The 20958-nt window shown below is 45.0% G+C and overlaps 1 protein-coding gene across 1 annotated transcript; it reads left to right on the top strand.

The window, feature by feature from the left end:
• Positions 1-385: 385 nt before the first annotated feature.
• LOC130157599 (mitochondrial amidoxime reducing component 2-like) lies at positions 386-10845 on the top strand. The gene is made up of 7 exons (XM_056357433.1): positions 386-817; positions 985-1158; positions 4578-4740; positions 6411-6551; positions 7564-7625; positions 7714-7785; positions 8326-10845. The coding sequence occupies exons 1-7, from the start codon at positions 555-557 to the stop codon at positions 8450-8452; spliced, it is 1002 nt and encodes a 333-aa protein (XP_056213408.1). The 5' UTR covers positions 386-554; the 3' UTR covers positions 8453-10845.
• Positions 10846-20958: the final 10113 nt, after the last annotated feature.

Here is a 20958-nt window from a genome sequence, read left to right as displayed (position 1 = left end):
CGGCATCCCCCCAGCCTGGCGTGACTCCCACCCGCGCCATGGCCTCCCACTGGCCTGGCGTGACTCCCACCCGCGCCATGGCCTCCCACTGGCCTGGCGTGACTCCCACCCACACCATGGCGTCCCCCCGGCCTGTCATGCCTCCTGCCGCGACCCTGCGATGGGGGGACCCTCTCGGCGGGGCCTGGCGAGTTTGCAGGGAGGCGCCGGCGCAGGGGGCACCCCGGGGCGGCCAAACCCCACGGGACCCCCCAGCCTCGGCGCTGCCCCCCGCGCCGGCCCTTCGCCACCCCTTCCCCCTTCTCCCCGCCGAGCCCGCCCTCTCCCGGCGACGCTGCTCCGAGCGACCGCCCGGCCGCCAGGAACGCGCGGCTGCGGCCTCCCTGCTGCCGTGCCGGGCGCCGCCAGCGCGGCCTTTCTCCCACCGGAGGCCGCGGAGGCCGGGGCGGGCGCGGCCCGCTCGGCGCGTTGGGCCGCGGGGGGGCGGCCGCCAGCCCTCGACCCGCCTCCGCCCGGCCCCTCCGGCCGCGCGCCGCCGCCGCGGCCCAGTCGCCATGAGCGGGGCGAGGGGCGCGCTGGGCCCCTGGCTGCGGCCGCGGCCGGGCTGGCTGTGGGGGGCGGCGGCGCTGGCGGCGCTGGGCGCCTTGCTGGGGGCCTGGCGCTGGGCCGGCGGGCGGAGGCGGGCGCGCCGCCGCCTGCAGCGGGTGGGGACGGTGTTGAACCTCTTCGTGTACCCGGTGAAGTCGTGCCGGGGGATGGCGGTGGCGCGGGCGCAGGTGACGCCGATGGGGCTGCGCAGCGGGGAGCTGCGGGACAGGTACGGCGGGGAGGCGGGGGGCCCGGGCCGGCCCGTGGCGGGGGCAGGCCCCCACCGGCCGGGCTGCGGCATCGCCAGCGCTTCCCTTCAGCCCCCTGAAGGGGCACCTGCGGTGTCCGGCCCGGCCTGTGACGGTGCGGCGTGTTTCTGTCCCCCGGCGCCCTCAGGTTTTGGCTTGTGACGAAGGAAGATGGGCACATGGTCACCGCTCGCCAGGAGCCGCGGCTGGTCCTCGTTTCTGTCGGCTGTGAAGATGGGCACTTGACCTTGGAGGCCCCCGAAATGCAGAGGCTGTGCGTGCCCGTGAAGGTCCCCAGGAAGAATCGCGTGCTGAACTGCAGGTACTGAAGAAGGGGGGTTTCTCTCCCTTCTCTCTAAATACTGCCTCGCATACACGCTTTGCTTTTCAAGATCGTGTGCTAGTTTGCGTTTTCTTACACAGAAATTAGAGGGTGAAAGTTGGGTGGTGCTGCTGCTTCTCTGCATGGGTCTGCGTCCCCATCTGCGTGATGGGGGGAGGCTTCAGAGCAGGGCCTGTACTGGCAGGACAAGGGGTAATGGCTTTAAACTAAAAGAGGGTAGGTTTAGATTAGACATAAGGAGGAAATTTTTTACGATGACAGCGGTGAGGCACTGGCACAGGTTGCCCAGAGGAGCTGTGGATGCCCGATCCCTGGAAGTGCTCATGAGGCAGGTTGGACAGGGCCTTGGGCAACCTGGTCTCATGAAAGGTGTCCCTGCCTGTGGCAGGGGGTTGGAACTAAGTATCTTTAAAGGTCCCTTCCAATCCAAACCACTGTGTGATTCTGTGGCATTCTCTGCAGCGTGTTATACAGGAGGCCAGAGCTGATTGTTGCAACAAAAGAGCTGGTCTTAATCTGCTAAACACTGGTGGAAACAAATCTTGAGAAAAGATGACACAGTATTCAAAGACCATATGTTATACATCAGCCAAATGAACAGTGATCTTGGGTGGGCAACTGCATCTCAGCCTGAGTCATGCATATTGGTAATTCTTGATCACCACTAGTATATGCACCAGCATTATTTGGATACATGCTGGCCATTTGGAATTAGTGAGATATCAGAGTTTGGATTCCCTCACCTCTGTGTGCAGGCGTTTAACTGAGGTGCCTAAATTAAAAACTTGATTGCCCAAGGCTCGCTCTGTGGTCAAGGGGAAGGACAGGCATCCCCAGAGAGCCGGTCATTCCCTGTAGGTGCTATCTCAAAGGGGTTTCAGGTGAACAGGTTGCAAACATAGTCATTTAGCTGTGTGCTTAGAGCTTCGGTGTGTAAATGCAGGCCTAGTTATTTTATCCATGTATTGAAATCCATATGGGAAAATTGCCAGGGAGAAGCAGGAAGCCTTTTCTCTGCTGAAATGTCAATTAGCATGTAAAACTAGTAACTGTTAATGGTGTTAGCCCCTACAAAGATACCGATAAGTGTTTTTTCTTTGGGTAGCAGAGAAGGTTAATGTGTCAGGCTGCTATTAAGAGACTGCTGGAAAGGAACTGTGTTTGCTAGCTTTTAGCATAAATGTGTTGCTGTGGAAATCCATGGTCAGCATAGCTTAGTATCTCTGTTTATACAAGGCAGGTGCAAGTTACAAATTATAGCATTTCCTATGGAGAAATAGGACTTAAAGTCTTAAAGATCTGCTTATAATGCCTACATGTTAACCAATGGCGTAGACTACAAAAACATACGGTTTTCAAGCTGTTATTTTTCTAAAATTTTTTGTGCCGTTAGAAAAATATTTAGGGTAAATAAATTTCAGTAATGAAAAATTGTCTTGGATTTTCCAACTTCAAATCTCAGTGATTTGTTTTTCTTTTTTATTATTTTTTTCCTTTCTTTGTTTTAAAATTGCTAGAATTTGGGAATGCAAATAAGCAGAAGTTAGATGCGTGTAAATGGACTTTAAAAATAACCGAGTCGTCTGGTTTTGTAGGGAGTGTCATAGGATGTGGAATTAGTAATACCCATAGTTAAACATTGCTTTGTACTTCACAGGAAGAATCCTGAGATTTTGTGTGACTGCCGTGCTTAAACAATTTACCATTTGTCAGCTCAAGGCAGATTCTTTCTGATCCATTCAGCCATTTGTAAGAATGAGGTTTGAGAGTAGTACTATGTTCAGCCAGACGAAGATTTGGCTTTTGCTCCTAGTTTCTTGCCTTCCAGCTTGGGAGTGGGAGTAGCTCTCTTACTGCACAGTACGCTCTGCCAGCAAGGCCCTCTGCATGGACTTGTATTTGCCTTCAGACTGGTGCCAGCTCGTGCCCGGGAGTTCGGAGCTAAGGCAGTGCAATAGCGTGTCTGGCTCCAAAGGCTGTGCAGATGCTGGTCTTTAAAGCTGTCAAGTCCGGTTGCAGATTTTAATGTGGATATTGAAAAAGCCTGTGTTTGAGGAGGTCAAATGTAGGACTGAAGCCATTGTGTAGGTACAGTTTCTATCTGTGCAGATGTTAGAGGGTTTCTGTAGCCCTCTGGTTAAGAAGCCTCATGTTCATTTGTGCCCTTTGTCTGTATGTGTTGCAATACTTAAATCACATTATCCCTATTCCACCGAGTGCTCAGGGTAGATCTGCTTCATGGGTAGGAAACAGTAGTGTTGGAAGCTCTAAGACTCTCACCTCTGTTGTCCTGCCAGCCAGAAGGCACACAGGGAATGAGAGAATGGAGGGAAGAGAAAGGCGGTTGAATGTTGTCTGGGGCAATGGCACTTAATCCCAACCTGTGACACAAGAGTTGATACAGGGATCCCAACAAACAGAGCAGGGACATTGCTGCCAGCACCCTTATGATTCATCTCTCTGCCAGCTGAGTGAAGGAGGGCTCCTAGGAGCTGGGCTCAGGCTAGATGGACTGCCAGGGCATCTCTGTGCTTTAAACTGTCCCGGATATGATTGCAGAGGTAGAGGAAACTGCAGTGCTTCTGGGTCAAAATTGCTACTGTGAAAAGAGTAGTAAAACTACTCATGATTGGTGTTGAAGTTTAATAAAAGGATGAGTTGAGGTTTACCTTTTCTTGCCAAGAAAGTGTTCGTTGTGTAAACTTGTTTGTATTCCACTGCCGTTGGCTTTTTGTGCCTCGTGGACTTTGCTTCCATTATAAACCTTTGACCACGCTTAAGGTACTAAGCTATTCTGTATGCTAAGTTTGGGCTTAAGAGTTTCAGCTCTGGCTAAATTTTTACAGCAGTAAAGTCTGGAGGAAAGTTTCCTTAACAGCTGGGGACATGCACAATTAATAACATTTACAAATGTCAGTTACAGTAACTAACCTCATCCTTTCAAACTGTCATTCGTTTTCTGAAATTAGTTACCTTTCAGTTGATTTCTGGGTAGAAATCTTTTGGTGTTGCAATCACATGCAAACAAACACAAGAGTAGACCCTTTTTTTGCTGAAAGTGTGGCCAGCAAGTAGGTTTGTGACTGGTCATTGATGTGGCAGTTAGCTCTGGGTACCTAAAGGCTACTTCTTGGCTCATTCGTTCACCAACTGGCGTCGTCCAGCCATGTCCATGTTACTTAGCTTTCAAAACAAGGTGGCCACATTTGCAGGTTGCACGCTGGGAATGATTCTCGTGCCAAATTCATAGACCTGACTTTCACCTCATTATAATCCAGGTGGTTTGTTTACTGTGTCTTGCTACTGCTATTAAAACAAGTTGTTTGCCTTTGAATAATAAGCATCCTTGACCCTTTGGCTTTCAAGCTAACTCACTGATGCATCTTGTGACTCTTCAGGGTGTTTGGACTGGATATCCAAGGCAGGGACTGCGGAGATGAAGTGGCTCAGTGGATCACCACTTTCCTGAATTCAGAGCCGTATCGACTGGTGCACTTTGAGCCCTCCATGGTGCCAAGAAAGTCAAAGGACATAATAAAACTTTTCCGAAACACAGATGAGGTAATGAATGTTCTTTTTCTCGGAAGTACTTTCTTTTAACCATTTCCCAGCCACCCACTGAAACCTGTCCATTCTGTCATTGGTGAATGACCCCAGTTTAGCAAAGTTTAGTAGGTGTGTAGTCATGTGCTTAAATCACATGAATATTCTCCTTTTCTATGATGAGATGACTTGCTTAAATTTTACTTTAAATCTGTTGTAAGCTTTTGACCATTCACAACTAAAGAGCCTGATACTAATATTTAAAGAGTGACTATTATATTGCAGAACAGCATTCCTGTTGTGCCACAGCAAATAGAAAAAAAAGTTACATTTTTAAAGATGTTTTGATGGTTTAATCTGTGTTGCATGGAAATACTCCATTCCTTATCCCTTGTTAGGTCTAGGAGTACACTGATATAAATTGTCACCTCATATTTAAAGGAGCAATGCTTAACCCAGGGGCCTGTAGTTGTGGGCCTAGGAATTAAAGTCCAGAGAAGGTTACAGATGTTTCCTCTCTCTCTTTTTTGTGGGAAAAGGCTTGAAGGTGTGATATTAGAGAAAGTTAATGGAGGTAGGGAAAGCAGGTGCTGTGCTCAGGCATCCTCGTATCACTGGAGCCACTGATGCCCTTCTTTCTGTCTGAACAACTCTCTCATGTGAAGGTGGTTTGAACTGTACCTGATGAGTATAAGCTTTTTAAGCAAATGCAGACTGTGAGTACCTTGCCTTACCGATGTGATGGTATTATCTATAGGACATCGATGTTTTGCTTGCTGTTGCACAAAGAATTCAATTAATGGACTTTTATAGATATGCATTTATTGTGTGAGGACACTGAGACCAATACAGAAGACCAGGTTTCAGCAAAAGGGATGTCAGATTAGGAGGGGTGACGTTCAGGGATCCCAGCAGGAAAAGAGGGCAGAATTATTTGTGTAATTATTTCAACACTCAACTTCTTGTGGTTGTAAAGGCATGTACAGGGGGGTAGAGGGAAGGATAATATAATAGAAAGACAGGAGGAGGGCTGTATACTAACATTATTGCCAAATTTAATTTTTTTTTGTCTGTGGAACTAGCATATTTAGTAGTTTTCTTTTAATACTGTTCGTTGGCCTTCTTTGCTACAATGGCAGCCCTCCTGCTTCCAAGCAAATTTAGACTGACGAATGGACAGTTGCAATTTAGTATTGCTATTCTGCATGTGAAACTCCCTCTGGTGTTGTGATAGGATAGATTAATCATATAGAAAAATCCAGTTAGTTTGTTATGGTCAACCAGGTAAATTCAGCAGGTCCATAAACATCTTAAGTACATTTCATGACGTGTTCTACTGATATACTAGTTCTGTCTGTAACATCCAGAATAAATATCTGGGACATGCATACAGTATTATTTTGTAAGAAGTTGTGGTAGCTTAAATAATTTTGGTTAAGTTCTCTTAAGTAGAAGATTACTTTTACAATTTGAGCAAATGAAACTTGCTGTGGTTACTGAAATAGGAAGGGGTATGTTATTTTACTTGTTAACCTACTTCCAGGAAAATTAAAACGTGAATGAAGCAGCCTAACGGGCAGGCTCATATGTGGCCACTGGTTCCAACATATCAGCCCTTTTGCCATTTAGTAACTTTCCTCGCGTGTTCTTACAGCAGCATTAGGATTTGTTTGTGTTTGTTTATGCAGGTTGCCTATCCTGACTGTAGCCCAGTCTTGATCCTCTCAGAAGCTTCACTGGACGATTTAAATGCCAGGCTGGAGAAGAAGGTTAAGATACAGAACTTCAGGCCAAATATTCTTGTGACAGATTGCAGTGCTTTTGAGGAGGTAAAATAATGGTCTTAAATGTCTTTTTGAAGGCTTGGTTGTGTTTCTTTGTAACTCAGTTTCCTTGTGTGATGGTGCCTACAAGGGTGAGGAAAGCTGCCAGCCTGTGATTTTTACAGCTGTATTCCAGAGAGATACAGCTGCTGCTCACATCAGTGCATATAAAAGATTGAGGGAGGAGACGGGTCTGCGAATGCTTATTTAGCTTAGCAAAGGATAAAATATGTGTATTTAAATGACAGGCTTGTTACTGAAAACTCGTCTTTTAAGTGTAAAGTAGGGAAAGCTGTGCATGCTGTAATTGATCAATTAGTGATATCACACTGTCAATTTACAAATTGTTAATTTATATTTTATAGCCTTTGGCACAGGAGTAAAACCGACCTTTGCAATACTGCAGTCTATCACTGCATCTCTGACAATATGCTAGTAGTTCAAAAAACGCTACCTAGGAAGGTATCTGGTGATGAAGTGAACTTGTAATGCTGGTGTTTACGTGTTTTTATGTCATGTTGCTATTTTTCCAAAGAATTTGCTCTGGATATATTTGATAATTTCCCAAATCTAAGAAGTTCCTAAAGTCAGAATGGGTTTTTGTCTTCCAAGAGAGGTTGCAATAGAAAGCTTGTGTAGACAAGAAGTGAAAAGTTACTTCTACTAAAAATTTTCTACCTGCAAAACTGGTGACTTAACAGACGTCACAGTTCAGATTATCATACATACAGTAAGAATAAGCTTGCTTTAGGTTCAGACAAGTGCACACTGCAGAACGGGATTTATTATTTGCATATCTTTCTTTCCAGATATAATTACTAGCTGTTCCTGAGTTGGATGAATGCAGTAACCGTAGGGTTTTCATTAGAATAGTGCCGTAATAGAACTGTACTTACTTTGAAGGTACAAGTAAAGGTACTCATCTGGAATGATACTGCTTCTAGGAATGACTGTGGTACCCTGGCAAAAATGGTTGCATGTGGCTATGCCTAATCTCTGCATGTTTACCTTCCTTCAGGATACCTGGGAGGACATTCTCATTGGTGATGTGGAGATGAAAGGGACGGTGTGTTGTGCCAGGTAGACATCTGAGACCATTATTTTATATAGATGTATAGAGATTTATGATAAGAAGCTGTTACTGATTTGGTGCTGTCTGTCATTGCAGGTGTATTTTAACAACTGTTAACCCAGACACTGGGGTCCTGGACAGGAAGGAGCCTCTGGAAACACTGAAAAGGTTGTAAAAATACCAGTGCTTCTTAGGCTGTGGGAGTGGATTTAGGCTAGATCCCAACAGATGTTAGACTAGTGTTTTAAAAGTGGTTTGAGGTATGTGTGGGACATAATAATGCAGTGTAAAGGTCTGTGTGTATTGGCTTCCATTCTACTTTCTGCAATTCTATATAGTAAGAAAATTCAGGAAGTTTTCTCTTTTTTCTCTCAAACCTTACATTCCTTGTCTCTTTCATCTCTGCTACGATGAATGCCTGGGGTAACAGTTATTTAAGGTATTTAAAGGTCTGACTTTGCAACTTTGGCAATTCTTTTTAGAATGTCTCTTGTATGTGTATTATAGACAGATGTGTGCATACAGACAGGCTTTTCTTCCTCTATTTGAACTGCTGGGTTCTCTTAATTACAATATTTATTTGATTTTTAGTCTAGCGTAGTGGCCAAAACAGGGCATCACTGCTCATACGTCCTCTCGCTCATCACTGATATTTTGATGTTTAAAATTTGCTACCACTGATTCTAAAGGGGTGCTCTCTCTCTGCAGTTACCGCTTATGTGATCCATCTGAGCAACACATATACAAATCCAGCCCTCTCTTTGGGAGGTACTTTGCTGTTGACAGAACTGGAACGATTCGAGTTGGCGACCCTGTGTACAAGATGGTCCAGTAATGAGAGAGACTTTGATCGGAAGATGCCTTTTCACTTTGATATGCAAATTGTTTTCCCATGAACATAGTCACCAGCATAACTTTTTCTTATTCTTTGCAGTATTTTTTGTGCTACGTTCCTAAGGTGCAGGGTGGTCTTTGAGGCTGGGAAGTGCCAGTCATTTCAGATCATGTAATCTACTAGCACGCGGGTAGCAACCATGTCTTTAGTTTTTCTGGAGGCTGTGATAGAGGAAACTGATCCAAGACAGACTTCACAGCACTACTGTGGGTATCATGCCTCCTAAAATTTTATGTCAGGCTCAATATCAGAATCCAAAATCATGTACAAGGGCATGTATTACATACGTTCAGTGCCTATGAAGAACCACCGAACCAGTCATGCCAAGCATTAAGTAAATGCGTTGGTTACGGAACTGCCTTTACAAGTGAATGTGGAGTGCAGGTGGCAAGTCTCTGTGTTAGATTCCACCCTTCTTTGATCCCAATCATCTTAACCCTATCTATGTATGGAGGTACTTTTTTGCAATGTTTCTTACCCTGCAATTGTTTTCTGAAGATTGCTACTGTCTTTCAAGCTTGGAGCAAATCAGAAGGAGGATTGCGAGCTGACTGAATGCTGCTCTAGTCTAGAGGTGGAAACACTGGCTAATGATGTGTAAGGCTGTGGGTTTGTTTAGTTTATGACCTCTGCTTGATGGAGTTTGAACCGTTGATCTTTTTTCTCCTGTGAAGCATACTGTAACACCGAGGGTGTAGGGGAGTGATGCATTTGGTAACGTATCAGTAGAACTTCCAGTTTGACTGAAAGAATTAGGTGTTCGCTGTGTCAGACACTTCACGCACATTGGAGGGGAAGAAAAGCTATTGGGATGGATCTAATTCTGAGCCTGCCCCACTGAAGCTGATGCCCAGGCCAATATTGTGTGGCTCTGTGTTCATGCATAGTTCCTCTCTGGCTCAGTGCATCTCTTGCTATAGTAAGGCAGGCTGCTAAGCAGATAGTTGGAAAGCTGCAGTTTTAGGCTGAGCATGTGGACCTCCTTGCTGGTTATGCATTTAGATCTCTGGTTGCCCCCTCCCCTGCCCCATTACAACTAAAATGTCAGGCATTTGTAGGAGGCTGATAATTATATTTTCTGCTATATTTTATACTGCATAAAACAGAGAGGGCAGGAAACTAGTTGGATTATGGCAGCAGTACTTTAAATATTATATGACTTTTTTTAAAAAAATAAGTGAACTCCAAGACAAAAGCCAGCCATCTTTCAAATGCCTGTTGCTTTGTTGTGGATTACTAGATCTAGGAAGTGTGTTAACTAGACAAAAAGAGGAATCTAATTAAGTGTGAAGAGGGATAAATAAGACACAATTTGGTGTCTAGAGTCTTTGTTTTCTGTTATGAATATGAAACTGCAATTCTGCGGCATGTTCAGAACTCAGACCTATAAAATGAAAAGCTGTTAAGCCTTTGAGCAAATTCAGACAGAGGTATGAAGCATGAAGAAGGCATATGAGGAAGGTAGTTTTATTTGTGAGCTCAGTGTTGCTTCGAATATTCTTTTATTAGCAGAGTGCTCTGTAAGTGTTAAGTTTTTCTGTGACAGATAAGTGCCCAGTTCAGACTGCACGATGCATCTTTGTGTATTGTTATGCCTGATGCAGAAACTAGTGGGAGGAAGTAAGAGAAAAAGTGTCTTCTGAAAAGGAAATAATCCTGAAGTTCAGTTTTGAAAAGCGTATGTTAAAGATCCTTAATACCTTGGGGAATTCCTAATGGCATTATTAAGTAAAGACAGCCTGCTTAAGTGTGAGTCTCTTCATTAAGTCAAAGAAGCAGAAGGAAAAGAAAGAAGAAAAGAGCTGAAGTTTTGCCTCTAGCCAGAAAATTTTTTTTCACTGTTGTTTTAGCACCACATTAAAATTTATGTAACCTAAATTGTGTGGAATAGGCTATTGTCAATTGGGCTAATTTGGAAACGGAACTGTCTTTCCAATGAGAAACTGCATCTGCGTGCCTGTTAAGAAAGTGCCATGGATCTAAAACTGATTTATCCCTGTAAAAGCACCTTAGAAGCTAGAATCCTAAATCAGGTATGCCTCTAGTGTACACCACCTGCCACAATGACACTTAAATCAATTATGTGATGAAAGAGGGCTGTTCTGGGAAGTGGAGAGCATAACTTACAAACATTACAGTATAAATGTATTCGTATAAATGTTGAACTGCTGTAACTGTAGGAATTGTATTTGATTTTCCTAAGCTGTTCAGGAAATCAACTGAAAACATGTCAATCATCAAACACTTTTTAAAATTGTCTACTTAAAAAATGTTAATTGCTTTTTTAACTCTGGAGGGAGAAAACAAAAAGTATCAACTTCTATGAATCCAAACTCTTCTAAGGTGTAAAATTTGTGAATCTTCTTTTTTCTTTTGTTTTCTGTTTCTGTTTCATATTTAACTTCTGCTGTTTCCAGGTCCTCATATATAATTAACAGTGATGATTTATTTTTATTTTTTTAATTCTTATTTCTAAGTTCAGGAAAATACACAGTTAACCAGAGGAAGCTATATGCATAAGAGAACCATCAGATTTAAGTAGTCTGTTTGCAGGCTATCTTCTTTTTTCCACAGACACATGAAACTAGGTCAAAATGGGTTTGAAAGCAGAAAAGTTTTGCACACTCAAGTCAACAGAAGGTCGTGTTTCCTATCTCAGGTCTCTTAAGTATAAAGCTAGAACTTTTTTTTACAGCACTTAATTGCACCAACATAATTCTTGCAGAAGACCATCAGAGAAGACAGTCCTTGCAGGCAGAAATTTCCTGTTTGGTTTAGATTTGAGGTGGGTACATCTTCAGGCATGTCTGCCCCCCACCCCAAAAAAAAAAAAAATACTGAGAAATATCTATGCTTCTGCATCTTAAGGAGGAAAAAAAACCTTCCAAAGCCATTGCTGCACTTCTCCCTAAGAAGAAAAGGGATTCCTGGCCCTTGCCACTACCAGTGGAAAAGGTTTCAAACAGGGCTGCCACAGATTGATCATTTCTGGTCTGTTCTAGCACTTTAAATTGCCTTATTCTCATTTGAGATCTGTAAGAAATGCCCTGTGCTGGGCCACTGCAGGGCTGAGGACTACAGCCTTTGTTTCTTTTGGACAAGGTTCTTAAAAGATAATGCAGGCATCAAACCCACATGTTTCAGTCTTCCCTTCAACTGGAAGAGAAGCAGCACTGATACCTCATAAAGGTTATTGTTTCTATATATTCTACATAGCCGTTGTGTTAATATTAACAATCTCTACTTTGAGTGTCACTGTTGCTAGTAATTATTTTTGCATTTTACCTGGAGAAATTGGTGAAGTCGGTAAGGGTTTCAGACCTGGGCCGCCTCTGAAACAAATCTGCTTACTCAGCATGATGATAGTTGGATTCTGGAGCCAGAATCTTCACTTGTATTGAGTTTCCAGGTATGGGACAAGAGGTTTCACCTATAGATGTACTTATAATTTTCCTCGCTTTTATTTGTTGGTGTTTCTTTTCAAGTGTCTTGCAACAGTGCCATGCCAGTCTGCTAGCAGAGCTGCTGCCTGGGCAGTGTATGGAGGTGCCGAGGGGAGTGCTGGATGTTGCAGCGTGACTGCATTGTGTTGTGTGGAAGCACACGGTACTGGTCAGTGCTGGTGAAGCAGGGGTTAATACCTCTTGGCTCATTAGCTGGGAAATGCCTCTTTGGGACGGTTACAACCAGGATGTGGGCAGTCAAGCCTAGCAATGAAGCTTGGACTGAACTTGTGGTGAAAGCGGGTATCATCTGCCACGGCTGAGACTGGCATGGAGCCATGAAGCAGAGAGCTGCGGAGGTGCCCATCTACAGCGAAGGGAAGGGTGGTGTCAGCATGGCAAGTGGCAGTTTGTTGGTCAGGCAGGCCATGGAACAGGGCTGGGTGGAAGGGTGGGTGAGGCTCAGGTGTGTAGAGGGGGGGTGTCAGGGCTGGAGCTGCAAGAGACGGGGCTGCGAACCAAGGCAGGGAACAGGGTGGTTGCACGTTCTCAAGGTGTGTCTGTGCAGACAAACTGAGAATGAGCCTTAGTTGTGGGGTAGGTCAGCTTCCGATATGCATCACAATGGCTTGTAGCCTGGCCTGAGGAATGCCATGCTCCCAGTGGGCAATGGCTCATCACATTGACTTCAGGAGATCAAAACACAAGTGAGTAATTGAGCTAAACAGCAGGTGGGGACTGTCTCCTACCTGTGCAGACAATAGACCCGCAGAAGGCTGTGGTACGTCATCGTGAAGAGTTTGGGTGAGAACTTCTCATTTTTCTGCCCCTATGTAAAGCTAAAGCATCTCTCCTTCACCCTTGGACCATTATGCACTAGGCACCTAGCCGAGTGAAACTTTGCTTTTCTCCAGGGTCGGTGTTGTAGAGAAGAACTGTATCTGCTCTAGTGCACAAAATTGCTCTGACAGTTTATCACTGCTTGTTTACCAGCTGACTGTTCTCACTCTCTTTAGGGGCGAGATAATAAGCACGGTGAAGCAATTACCAAGCTTCATTGATGCACTAACCCTTATAACCTCTTTGCTGTTAACTCCAAAAACCAGCTGCATTCACTGTTAATTGAGGTTTGGATTCCAGAGATTATGAAGAATGATGATTCTTCAGTCATAGCAGGAACCATTATATGCACTGACTCGTGGACAGTTATTTTTGACAGACCTACTTGTATCACCTTGGCGCGAGTAAGAGGTGATCGCTAAATCTCTTCTCTTACCAAGATTTCACTCATGGAAGTGTAGGACTGAAAGAAACTAGACAGATCACAGAATGCAGTCTTCTCTTAACTGCAGAAAACAAAGCAATAGACATTAAATTCAGGCTTGGAGAATTCCTGCTTCATCTGGCTTCACTTATCATGGGCCACAGGGCATTGCCTGTAGTGCTTTGGAAACTTTAGGTTTTTAGTGAAAGATCAAATGCTACAGGAATAATTGGACTGCAAGCAGATCATGGGAGAGATTAATAAGAGTACCAGCAATGTCCTACATGCTTTCAAAGGTAAAGACTGAGCTCAAAATACAAATTTTCCACTGTGTTTGCAGTTGTGTGGTTTGATGGTCAATATTAACTCTCCATTCCTTGGGTTTATGTAAGGTAGAGCAGAATATCAACCTTTTTGCAATTAGCTCAAGGGACAGGTGATACAAAGTTTTTGTTAGAGTAAATAAAAAGATTAGTGTGCTTATTTAAAAAAAAAACAAGTTCCCCTTCTTTTATTCTGTTGCACTTGCCAGCTGTAGAGAAACTGCAAACACAGATGGCATAGGTAAATGTTCTTGCACGGAGAGCAGAAGTGGTTAGCTCCTGCACCCAGAGAGGTCCGAGGTAGCAGTGTATCCAAAGCGCTGTGCTTCCAAAGCCTGCTTGCAACTCTGCTGCTGCTAAAAGTACTCTGGGACCTGGGCATCCGTGGCCCTGGCTGAGAGCTTCTGAGCCCCAAATGCCACCGGATCTGCGGGCAGGGTGTGAGGCAGATGGCAGCTGGGATTTATTCGAACACTCCAGTACAGCAGGTTTCCTCCAGCATGGCAGGAGGCTGAGCTCCAACTGTACTCTGAAAGTGGTGCTGCACAGGTATGTTAAAATATCATTCATTTTACTTAAAAAAGAAAAAACAAACTTTAACAAAACACCCCCCCAAAAAAAAACACCAACACCCCAACCCCCCAAGAAAAAACAAACCCCAACCCCTAAAACCAAAAAATCCTGGGGGGTTGGTTTGTTTGTTGTGAAAAGGATTCCCAACAACACATCTCCAAACAGTAGAAAAGACCTATCGCTGATCGACAAGTAGAGTCCTTAATACATGTAATCATCATCAAGCTATCAACCAGCATCTTTTTACTAAAGATGCGTTTTCCTAAAAAGCCCTGTCAAGTTTAGCGTCCTCACAAGAGCTTTGGAACACCAATGCTTAGCTTGCATTCCTCTGACATTTCTGCAACCCAAAAATAGCTGTTCCTACCCTGCTGAACTTTCTACATACATAAATATATTTGATGCCAGCTACGTTTGAAGAAAATAGAGTATATTTAAAGCTATTAGCATCACGGATAGTTCCTGCCCTCCCCGGTCCCCTTGGGATTGTTTGCCCTTTTTAAAAGGAGTAGGTTTGGGTAAAGTATGTGTCTCTGGCCCATTCTGAAGGGGCCTCCCACAGGTGCTGTTTAATATATCCTCTGTTAATTCAAGTAGGAGAGGTCAGTGTATTTTATCTGTTCATCTAGGTGGAGCTGTCAATGTGGATTTGGAGCTGGATTTGAAGACATCAAGATGCAAATTTAAAAGGGGGGAAGGGAAGCATGCCCACAGGTGAGTCTGAATACAACCACACTTAACCAAGCTCGTTTATTCCTTTGAAAAAATAAAATTTGATGGTGCATTATTTATAATAGGCTTCAGATAATGCTTTTGGTTTTGTTTAGGTTTTATTTGTGGAGTGTCAACGTTTAATCTGCATATTCCCCCTAAAATCACAAAAACCTGAAGTTCTCCGCAAAAATCATACAACACAGATGTGGGTTTGAGAAAGCAATTCAATTCTTCCAAATTCTCACTTTCTTTAGGGGGTAATGCAATATGGACATTGCATTTGCATCCCTTTTAAACCCTTACTGTGGTCAGCTGTTTGCAGAGTGTGTGTGTCTAGGTGTATATATGCATGCATGCATATTTATCGTTGAATGCATAAGAAACCAACCTTTGTTTCAAAATGGCATGGTTTGCATTCATACTCAAATACTTCATTTTGTCAGGCTCCCCTGCCCCAAACACATGTTGGAAGGCATCTCAAGTTGGCAAGATAATCAGCTCTGACCACTTTATTTCCATTCCTGATTGCTTACTTTTTCCCATGAGAAAATCCTTTTGAATGACATATTTAACTTGTGTAAGGGAATGGAAGCTCCGTTCCTGCAAAATGTGAAGGTTCCCTGGCTTGCTATTCTGGTTTCATGTTCACCACAACCTATTATAGATGTTTGCATGGATTTTTTTGTTCTTTTTCCTGGCAGGTTTCCACTAAAAAAAAAACAAAAATGGAGGCGTCACTTTTGGTACATCCTTTGGATTAAAAGTCTCCTGGCATCAGTGAAATAAAGCAAGATGGTACGTAGTGTCCCAGCCCTGGATGAAGTTGTGATTCTTGGCTGAGTTTTCTTTCTCCTTTCTCCATCTTTAGTGACTGGGAAGTTACCTAGTGTCAGGGATCTTAAAGGAAGCTTTTTCTAAATGTCTGGCCTCGGTGCTTCCCTGCTGCACTTCATATCCCTCTCTGTCATACAGATGGTGCATCCCTTAGTGTATTTGAGTACTCAGTCACCTTTTCTGCAAGTTGAAAATCTTTCCTAGACCTACAGTGGCTCTTGGTGCGGTTGCTCACATATTCTCTCAGGGTGTAGTGCAGTCGGGTGGGAAGCAGGTGGTGGGATGGCACTGGGACTCCGCTCACCTTAGTGTGTAGTGAGGTTAGGGGAAGGAAAGGGAGAAGAACAATGATCATAATTCATTAGAATGGGAAATAGTTTGATATAAGGCCCAGGAGGTAATGTGTTTCTGCTGGATAAGGGCATGTTCTGCCGAGAACACAGGACCCTCACCATTGCTGGCTGGTTTCCATGTTTTACCCCGGTGTGCCTGGCAGGTTCCGAAAGAGATGAGCACATGGTCGTAAATGCAGCCCCATCCTGGAAACACCAACCCCCAGTGCCTGGTGGGCTGCACCTGGCTGCGTCGCAGGTGTACGTGCTTGTGAGGGAGTCTGTGATGCTGGGGTGAGCTGGGGTTTCCACCAGCCATCCCAGTGGCATCTGCGGGGGTAACTGTGCACGGAGACAAGGAACTGGTCCTGCAGCCTTCCCCTGTGCTGTGGAGCCGAGTGACAGCTCCAACATGTGCAGATCTGTGCAGCCTTGTAAAAGAAGCCTCTGCATGCTGGATGGCAACGGGTGGCATCCCCAGAGGTATCCAGTGGAACTGGAAACCGGCCTGGTGGGTGCTAATGGCCAGTTGCAGTGTGTAGTCTGCTTTAGCTTTTGCTGTGACTGGGAGGTGCTCTCTGCGGAAGGCTGTCTTCTGGCCTTCTCTGGAGAATGACGTTGCTTATCTAGGTTTTGCAGCTTCGGTAAATCTTTCCCTGTCTTTCCCAAGTGATCTCTTAGGTGCACTGTGCTGGGACGTGGGGTTTTCCAGTGCGATACGCTTTCCTACATGTTGATTGTACCTGTGCTGTCACAGAAGCTTTTGATTAATGTTATCACCTGGCTTTACTGTAGACGCGTGCCAAATAGCTACCTCTTGAGGATGATATATACTGAGAAAGAAAGATGCAAAATCAGTTTGGGATGTAAGATGTCCCAGGCTTACTGGGTTAGAGTGAATGTATTTATGTGTAATCCCATTGGTGTCAGGGGTTCTGCTTCTCTGCTTTGAATCTCCACACCATATTGAAATTAAAAAATCTTGGCAATCAGCAGCACCAAGAAATAAATAACGGACTGAGATTCTCTCTTCAGAGCTGTCCCAAGTGAAGTTTTGTGCATGATTATTTTTGTTTCGGTTGGATCTGTGACTGGAACCAGTGCTTTAGGGAGCCTTCCTTCAACTGCATGGGACAAGCCAGGCAGAAACACAAGGGTGAGAATAAATGCATGAAGATTTCACACAGATCAGCTTCTTGGGGGGAAAAAAAAAAAAGCTGTGCACACTGTCAGTCTCTGAAAAGGAATAACTACTTTAGGCAATATCTTGCAAGCTGCTTTTCTGCTTTAAGATACCCTCACAAATTCTGCAACAGGGACTAAACAAGTGGGAAAGCAATCATCTAGATCTCTGGGAGCTGCTCTCAAGGCAGGCCTAAGTGACATTGCAGAAATGACGCTTCGTTCAACAAAGCAGTTCTTTCAGGGAGTCTTTTCTGGAGTCAGGGGGGCAGGATTTATCTGCAGTAACCTATGGTTGCTGAATTGACATGTGAATAGTTGCAATAACTGAGAAGTTATCTGTGGACACGTGGGTGCGTAATGACTGGGCAGCGCACCCTGAGCAAGGGTGCTGGGGTACTGGTGTTCCTGGGGTGTGCAGTACTGGAGAGGGGCATGGCTTCCTGGAAGTGGTTTGCCTTCTCACATGCCTTCCTTTTGGCCAGAAGTTCGGTGTTTTTAACATCATTCTTTTAACATCCTTTTGATGGATCGGAAGACGTGGAAGAAAGCACTCTGTGCATGTTACAAAAAAATAAATGGACTTCCACTACATTTTGGAAGAGCCCTAGGGAAATCCCTCCTCTGGGCACCAGGATGCATGACTCAGCCCCGGGTACCATCCTGCTTGGCACTGCTGCCCAGCAGTGCTGTGCTGCCTGTGTGTGCTGGAGGTGGCACCAGCGGGGGGTGGAGGGATAAGAGTCTCCAGTCTCTCTTGGTTTTTATCTTGGTGGTAACAAGCTCGTGAAAATGTTGTTGAGTGGGCAGGAGACCCCTTCTGAATTAGAGCCAGGAGTCACGTAAAATACTCCAGCGGCTGCCCCGCAAAGGGCTTGCAGCACCGCGGGCATGTTAATTCTGCACCTGGCAGCCGTTGGGCTTCTTGCGGCCCCCAAGGGGCACGGGCAACCGTCCTCTCTTGCTCGGAGAGGGGCAGGGTGAAACACGAGCGGCAAAGTGCTCTGGTAATGACAGCCCGGCTCCTGCCAGCATTTCACAGTCAGAAAGCAGTGGCTTCTGGAGGGCTGCCAGGCGATTTTTGGGCACCGGCAGTGCATGGGGTGTGTGCAGTGAGCCGGCAGCATCCAGGAGCCCCCGGCGTGCCGGGGGGCACCCTGCGCCAGACCTGGGTCCGGGAGCCCCGTGGTGGTGCGGGGTGGACCTGGCACCCAGGGTTGGCTGGGTTGAATGCAGCATGGACATAACGTGAATCCTGCTGAAGGTGTCTGCTTGGTGCTTGGCTGTGCCGTGAGACTGGGTTGGTGCTACAGAGGACATTTTTGCCTTGTACTTGGCTTCCTGGGGTAGAAACACCTTTAGCTCCTCTTCCCGTGAGGTGTAGGCTGTAGTTGTCTCCCTTTCTGAAGCAAAGACTGGTGATAATGGTGTGTCACCGTCATGGGTTGTCAAGGCTGATCCACAGCTGCAGTGGATCCAGCATTTTGTTCCTTCAGGGAGGAGGGCAGAAGGCTTCTGTGCAAGATGTCCCATCTTCCTCATTTTGCTGCAGCCCAAGCAGCCTGCCCTGATAAATTTAGGGCGTAAAAGGATTTAAGGAGACTTGCAGGTATGGCAGCCCTAGGTCTGTGGGTAGCCGAGCAGCAGAGCTCATCCAGGTTAGGCATGGGGAGAACGTTTCTGAGTGGCAAAGGGGGAGAAGCTGGACTGGATTTTGCTATTGGAGATTTTTAAGGACAAGTTGGACAAACCTTGCCCAGAAATATCATAGTAACCAATCCTGCCTTAGAGCAGGGATGAAATTGGATGATTTATCACAGTCCTTTCCATCCCCTTGTTCTATTTTTTTGCGTTGCTGGTTTAATTTGTAAATTCTTTCTGGATGTGTAAGTGCAGCACTTACAGCAGTGATGTCCTTTCCCAAGGGTGCTGGCAGCACAGATGTGTTTTATGACGTCCCTCTTCCCTGCTTACGAAAACACGCTGGCCTGTGCTGATGCGTTCTTCCAACTGTAGAAGTGGTCTTTGGGCGATGTAAGAAAGAAGTATGCATAGGTAGGTATGGCCCAGCAGGCATGGCCTGGAATGGTGTTTAAAACAGTGTATCCTATGGGTTTAGCCACTTACAGTATAGATCTGGCATTTTAAGTCATTAAAAACAAATGCTAATTCCTGCCTATGCTGGAATAGATAACTTTGGATAGAAAACTCCGTACAAAGAATAGACAGGCTAGAAGTGATTTAGATTGTTATTGAACTCTTGCACCTTCTGGGCAAAACAAAATAAAACAAAAAATAACCCAACCTAGAGCATATGTCATCTGTGGACACAATGAAAAGCTGAATGAGCCTTGCTTATCCAGAGAGCGCAACAAACTGACATGGTTTCATTTCAGCTTTCATATATATTTGTCAAATCGCACAGCACAATATAGTACATTTTCACCCTCCCTTTCCACTGGAAATTGCTTCTAGACTGACTCATTCCTTATTTGTGTTCTTTTTGTGGTTCCTGACATGTTCCACAGTTCAGTAGCTCTTCATTTGAATACACACAGGCTGAATCACAGGCATTTTTAGCACAGGCATTTTTAGTTATCTTATTTGAACTGTTAAGGTTTTGTAAGCCCTAAGAAGCCATACATCCAGCATCTCCAAGAGTGAGCATCTCCAAGACCTGAAACTGAAGACTGATTTCACCTGAGTAAGGTGAGTAGGATTGGACTTGAGATCTCAGTGTGCTACAGATGCTCTTTGCCTTTCCCCTTTCTTCGAGATGTTTTTGTTGAACAATATCTCAGGGATTTGTGCTGTTTCTTCAGAGCTCTGGTTTTTTGTGAGCTGTTTAGCCTGATAAACTTCCCACGCAGGAGCATCCCTGGTTTTGTTACTGTGTTATTTATATTAAAAAATGGAGCACTGGAAACATAGCACTTTTGCTGTGAGACCTGTTCTAGCTGACGTCCACACTCCAAGAAGTCCTGATGTGTTGCGCTGCTGTGTACCTGCTCACTAGAGTGTCTGTGTGGATAAATAAGGACTGTGTCTGTAAGGGACTTCAATGAAAATAAACTGAACTCTGCCCATTTTCAACCATCTTAAAAAACTCATAAACTTCTCCCAGATAAAAGAATTCACCCTGAGCTCTCTAGCCTCCCTTAGGACTGTGCATGAACTTTAAGCTCCCATAAATACAACAAAGCGTAGGTTTCTAGGAAAGGGAATCATTAATTTGAGGGACTGATGTCCTTTGCTGCATCCCAGATGACAGATTCAGCTGAGGATTCTTCGCTTTTGCCTGGAGAGGTTTTGCGTTTGGCAATGCGGGGTCCTAAATCTGTGCTAGCTCTGCAGTTGTCAGCAAACAGTTCTCCTATCCCTATCCTTTTCCAGATGTTCAAGAGGTAAAGCTGCATTTTACTCTTATTGTCAGCTGTTTGACAGTGCTGCTGCTTTTTAAATAAATAAAAAAGTTAAGATCTTAAGTCACTGGTAAAGTATAAATTCACTTTAAACCCACATTTGAATCGAGTCGCTCTTGCTCACCTGTCAGGGCTCTGTTGCCGTTACTGGAGCTCAGATCACCCTGGGCTGAATGTTTCAGGGAGCTTTGCTTCCCTTAGTGTATTTGGGGGTGTTGGTATTACTGGAAATGAAACTCTTCTGGCTGGGATCCTAGGAGAGATCTTCCTCTCCCATGTGCTGCTTGTTTGGGGTGTGTCTGCAAACACCCCGCTGGTTGTTTTACTGTTGAATTGCCTGCCCAGTGTATCAGTGGAAG

Source organism: Falco biarmicus, chromosome 12, assembly GCF_023638135.1.
Source record: "Falco biarmicus isolate bFalBia1 chromosome 12, bFalBia1.pri, whole genome shotgun sequence".
Lineage (NCBI taxonomy): Eukaryota > Metazoa > Chordata > Aves > Falconiformes > Falconidae > Falco > Falco biarmicus.
The sequence above is the reverse complement of the archived record's forward strand: the minus strand, read 5'-3'. Positions and strand labels throughout refer to the sequence as shown.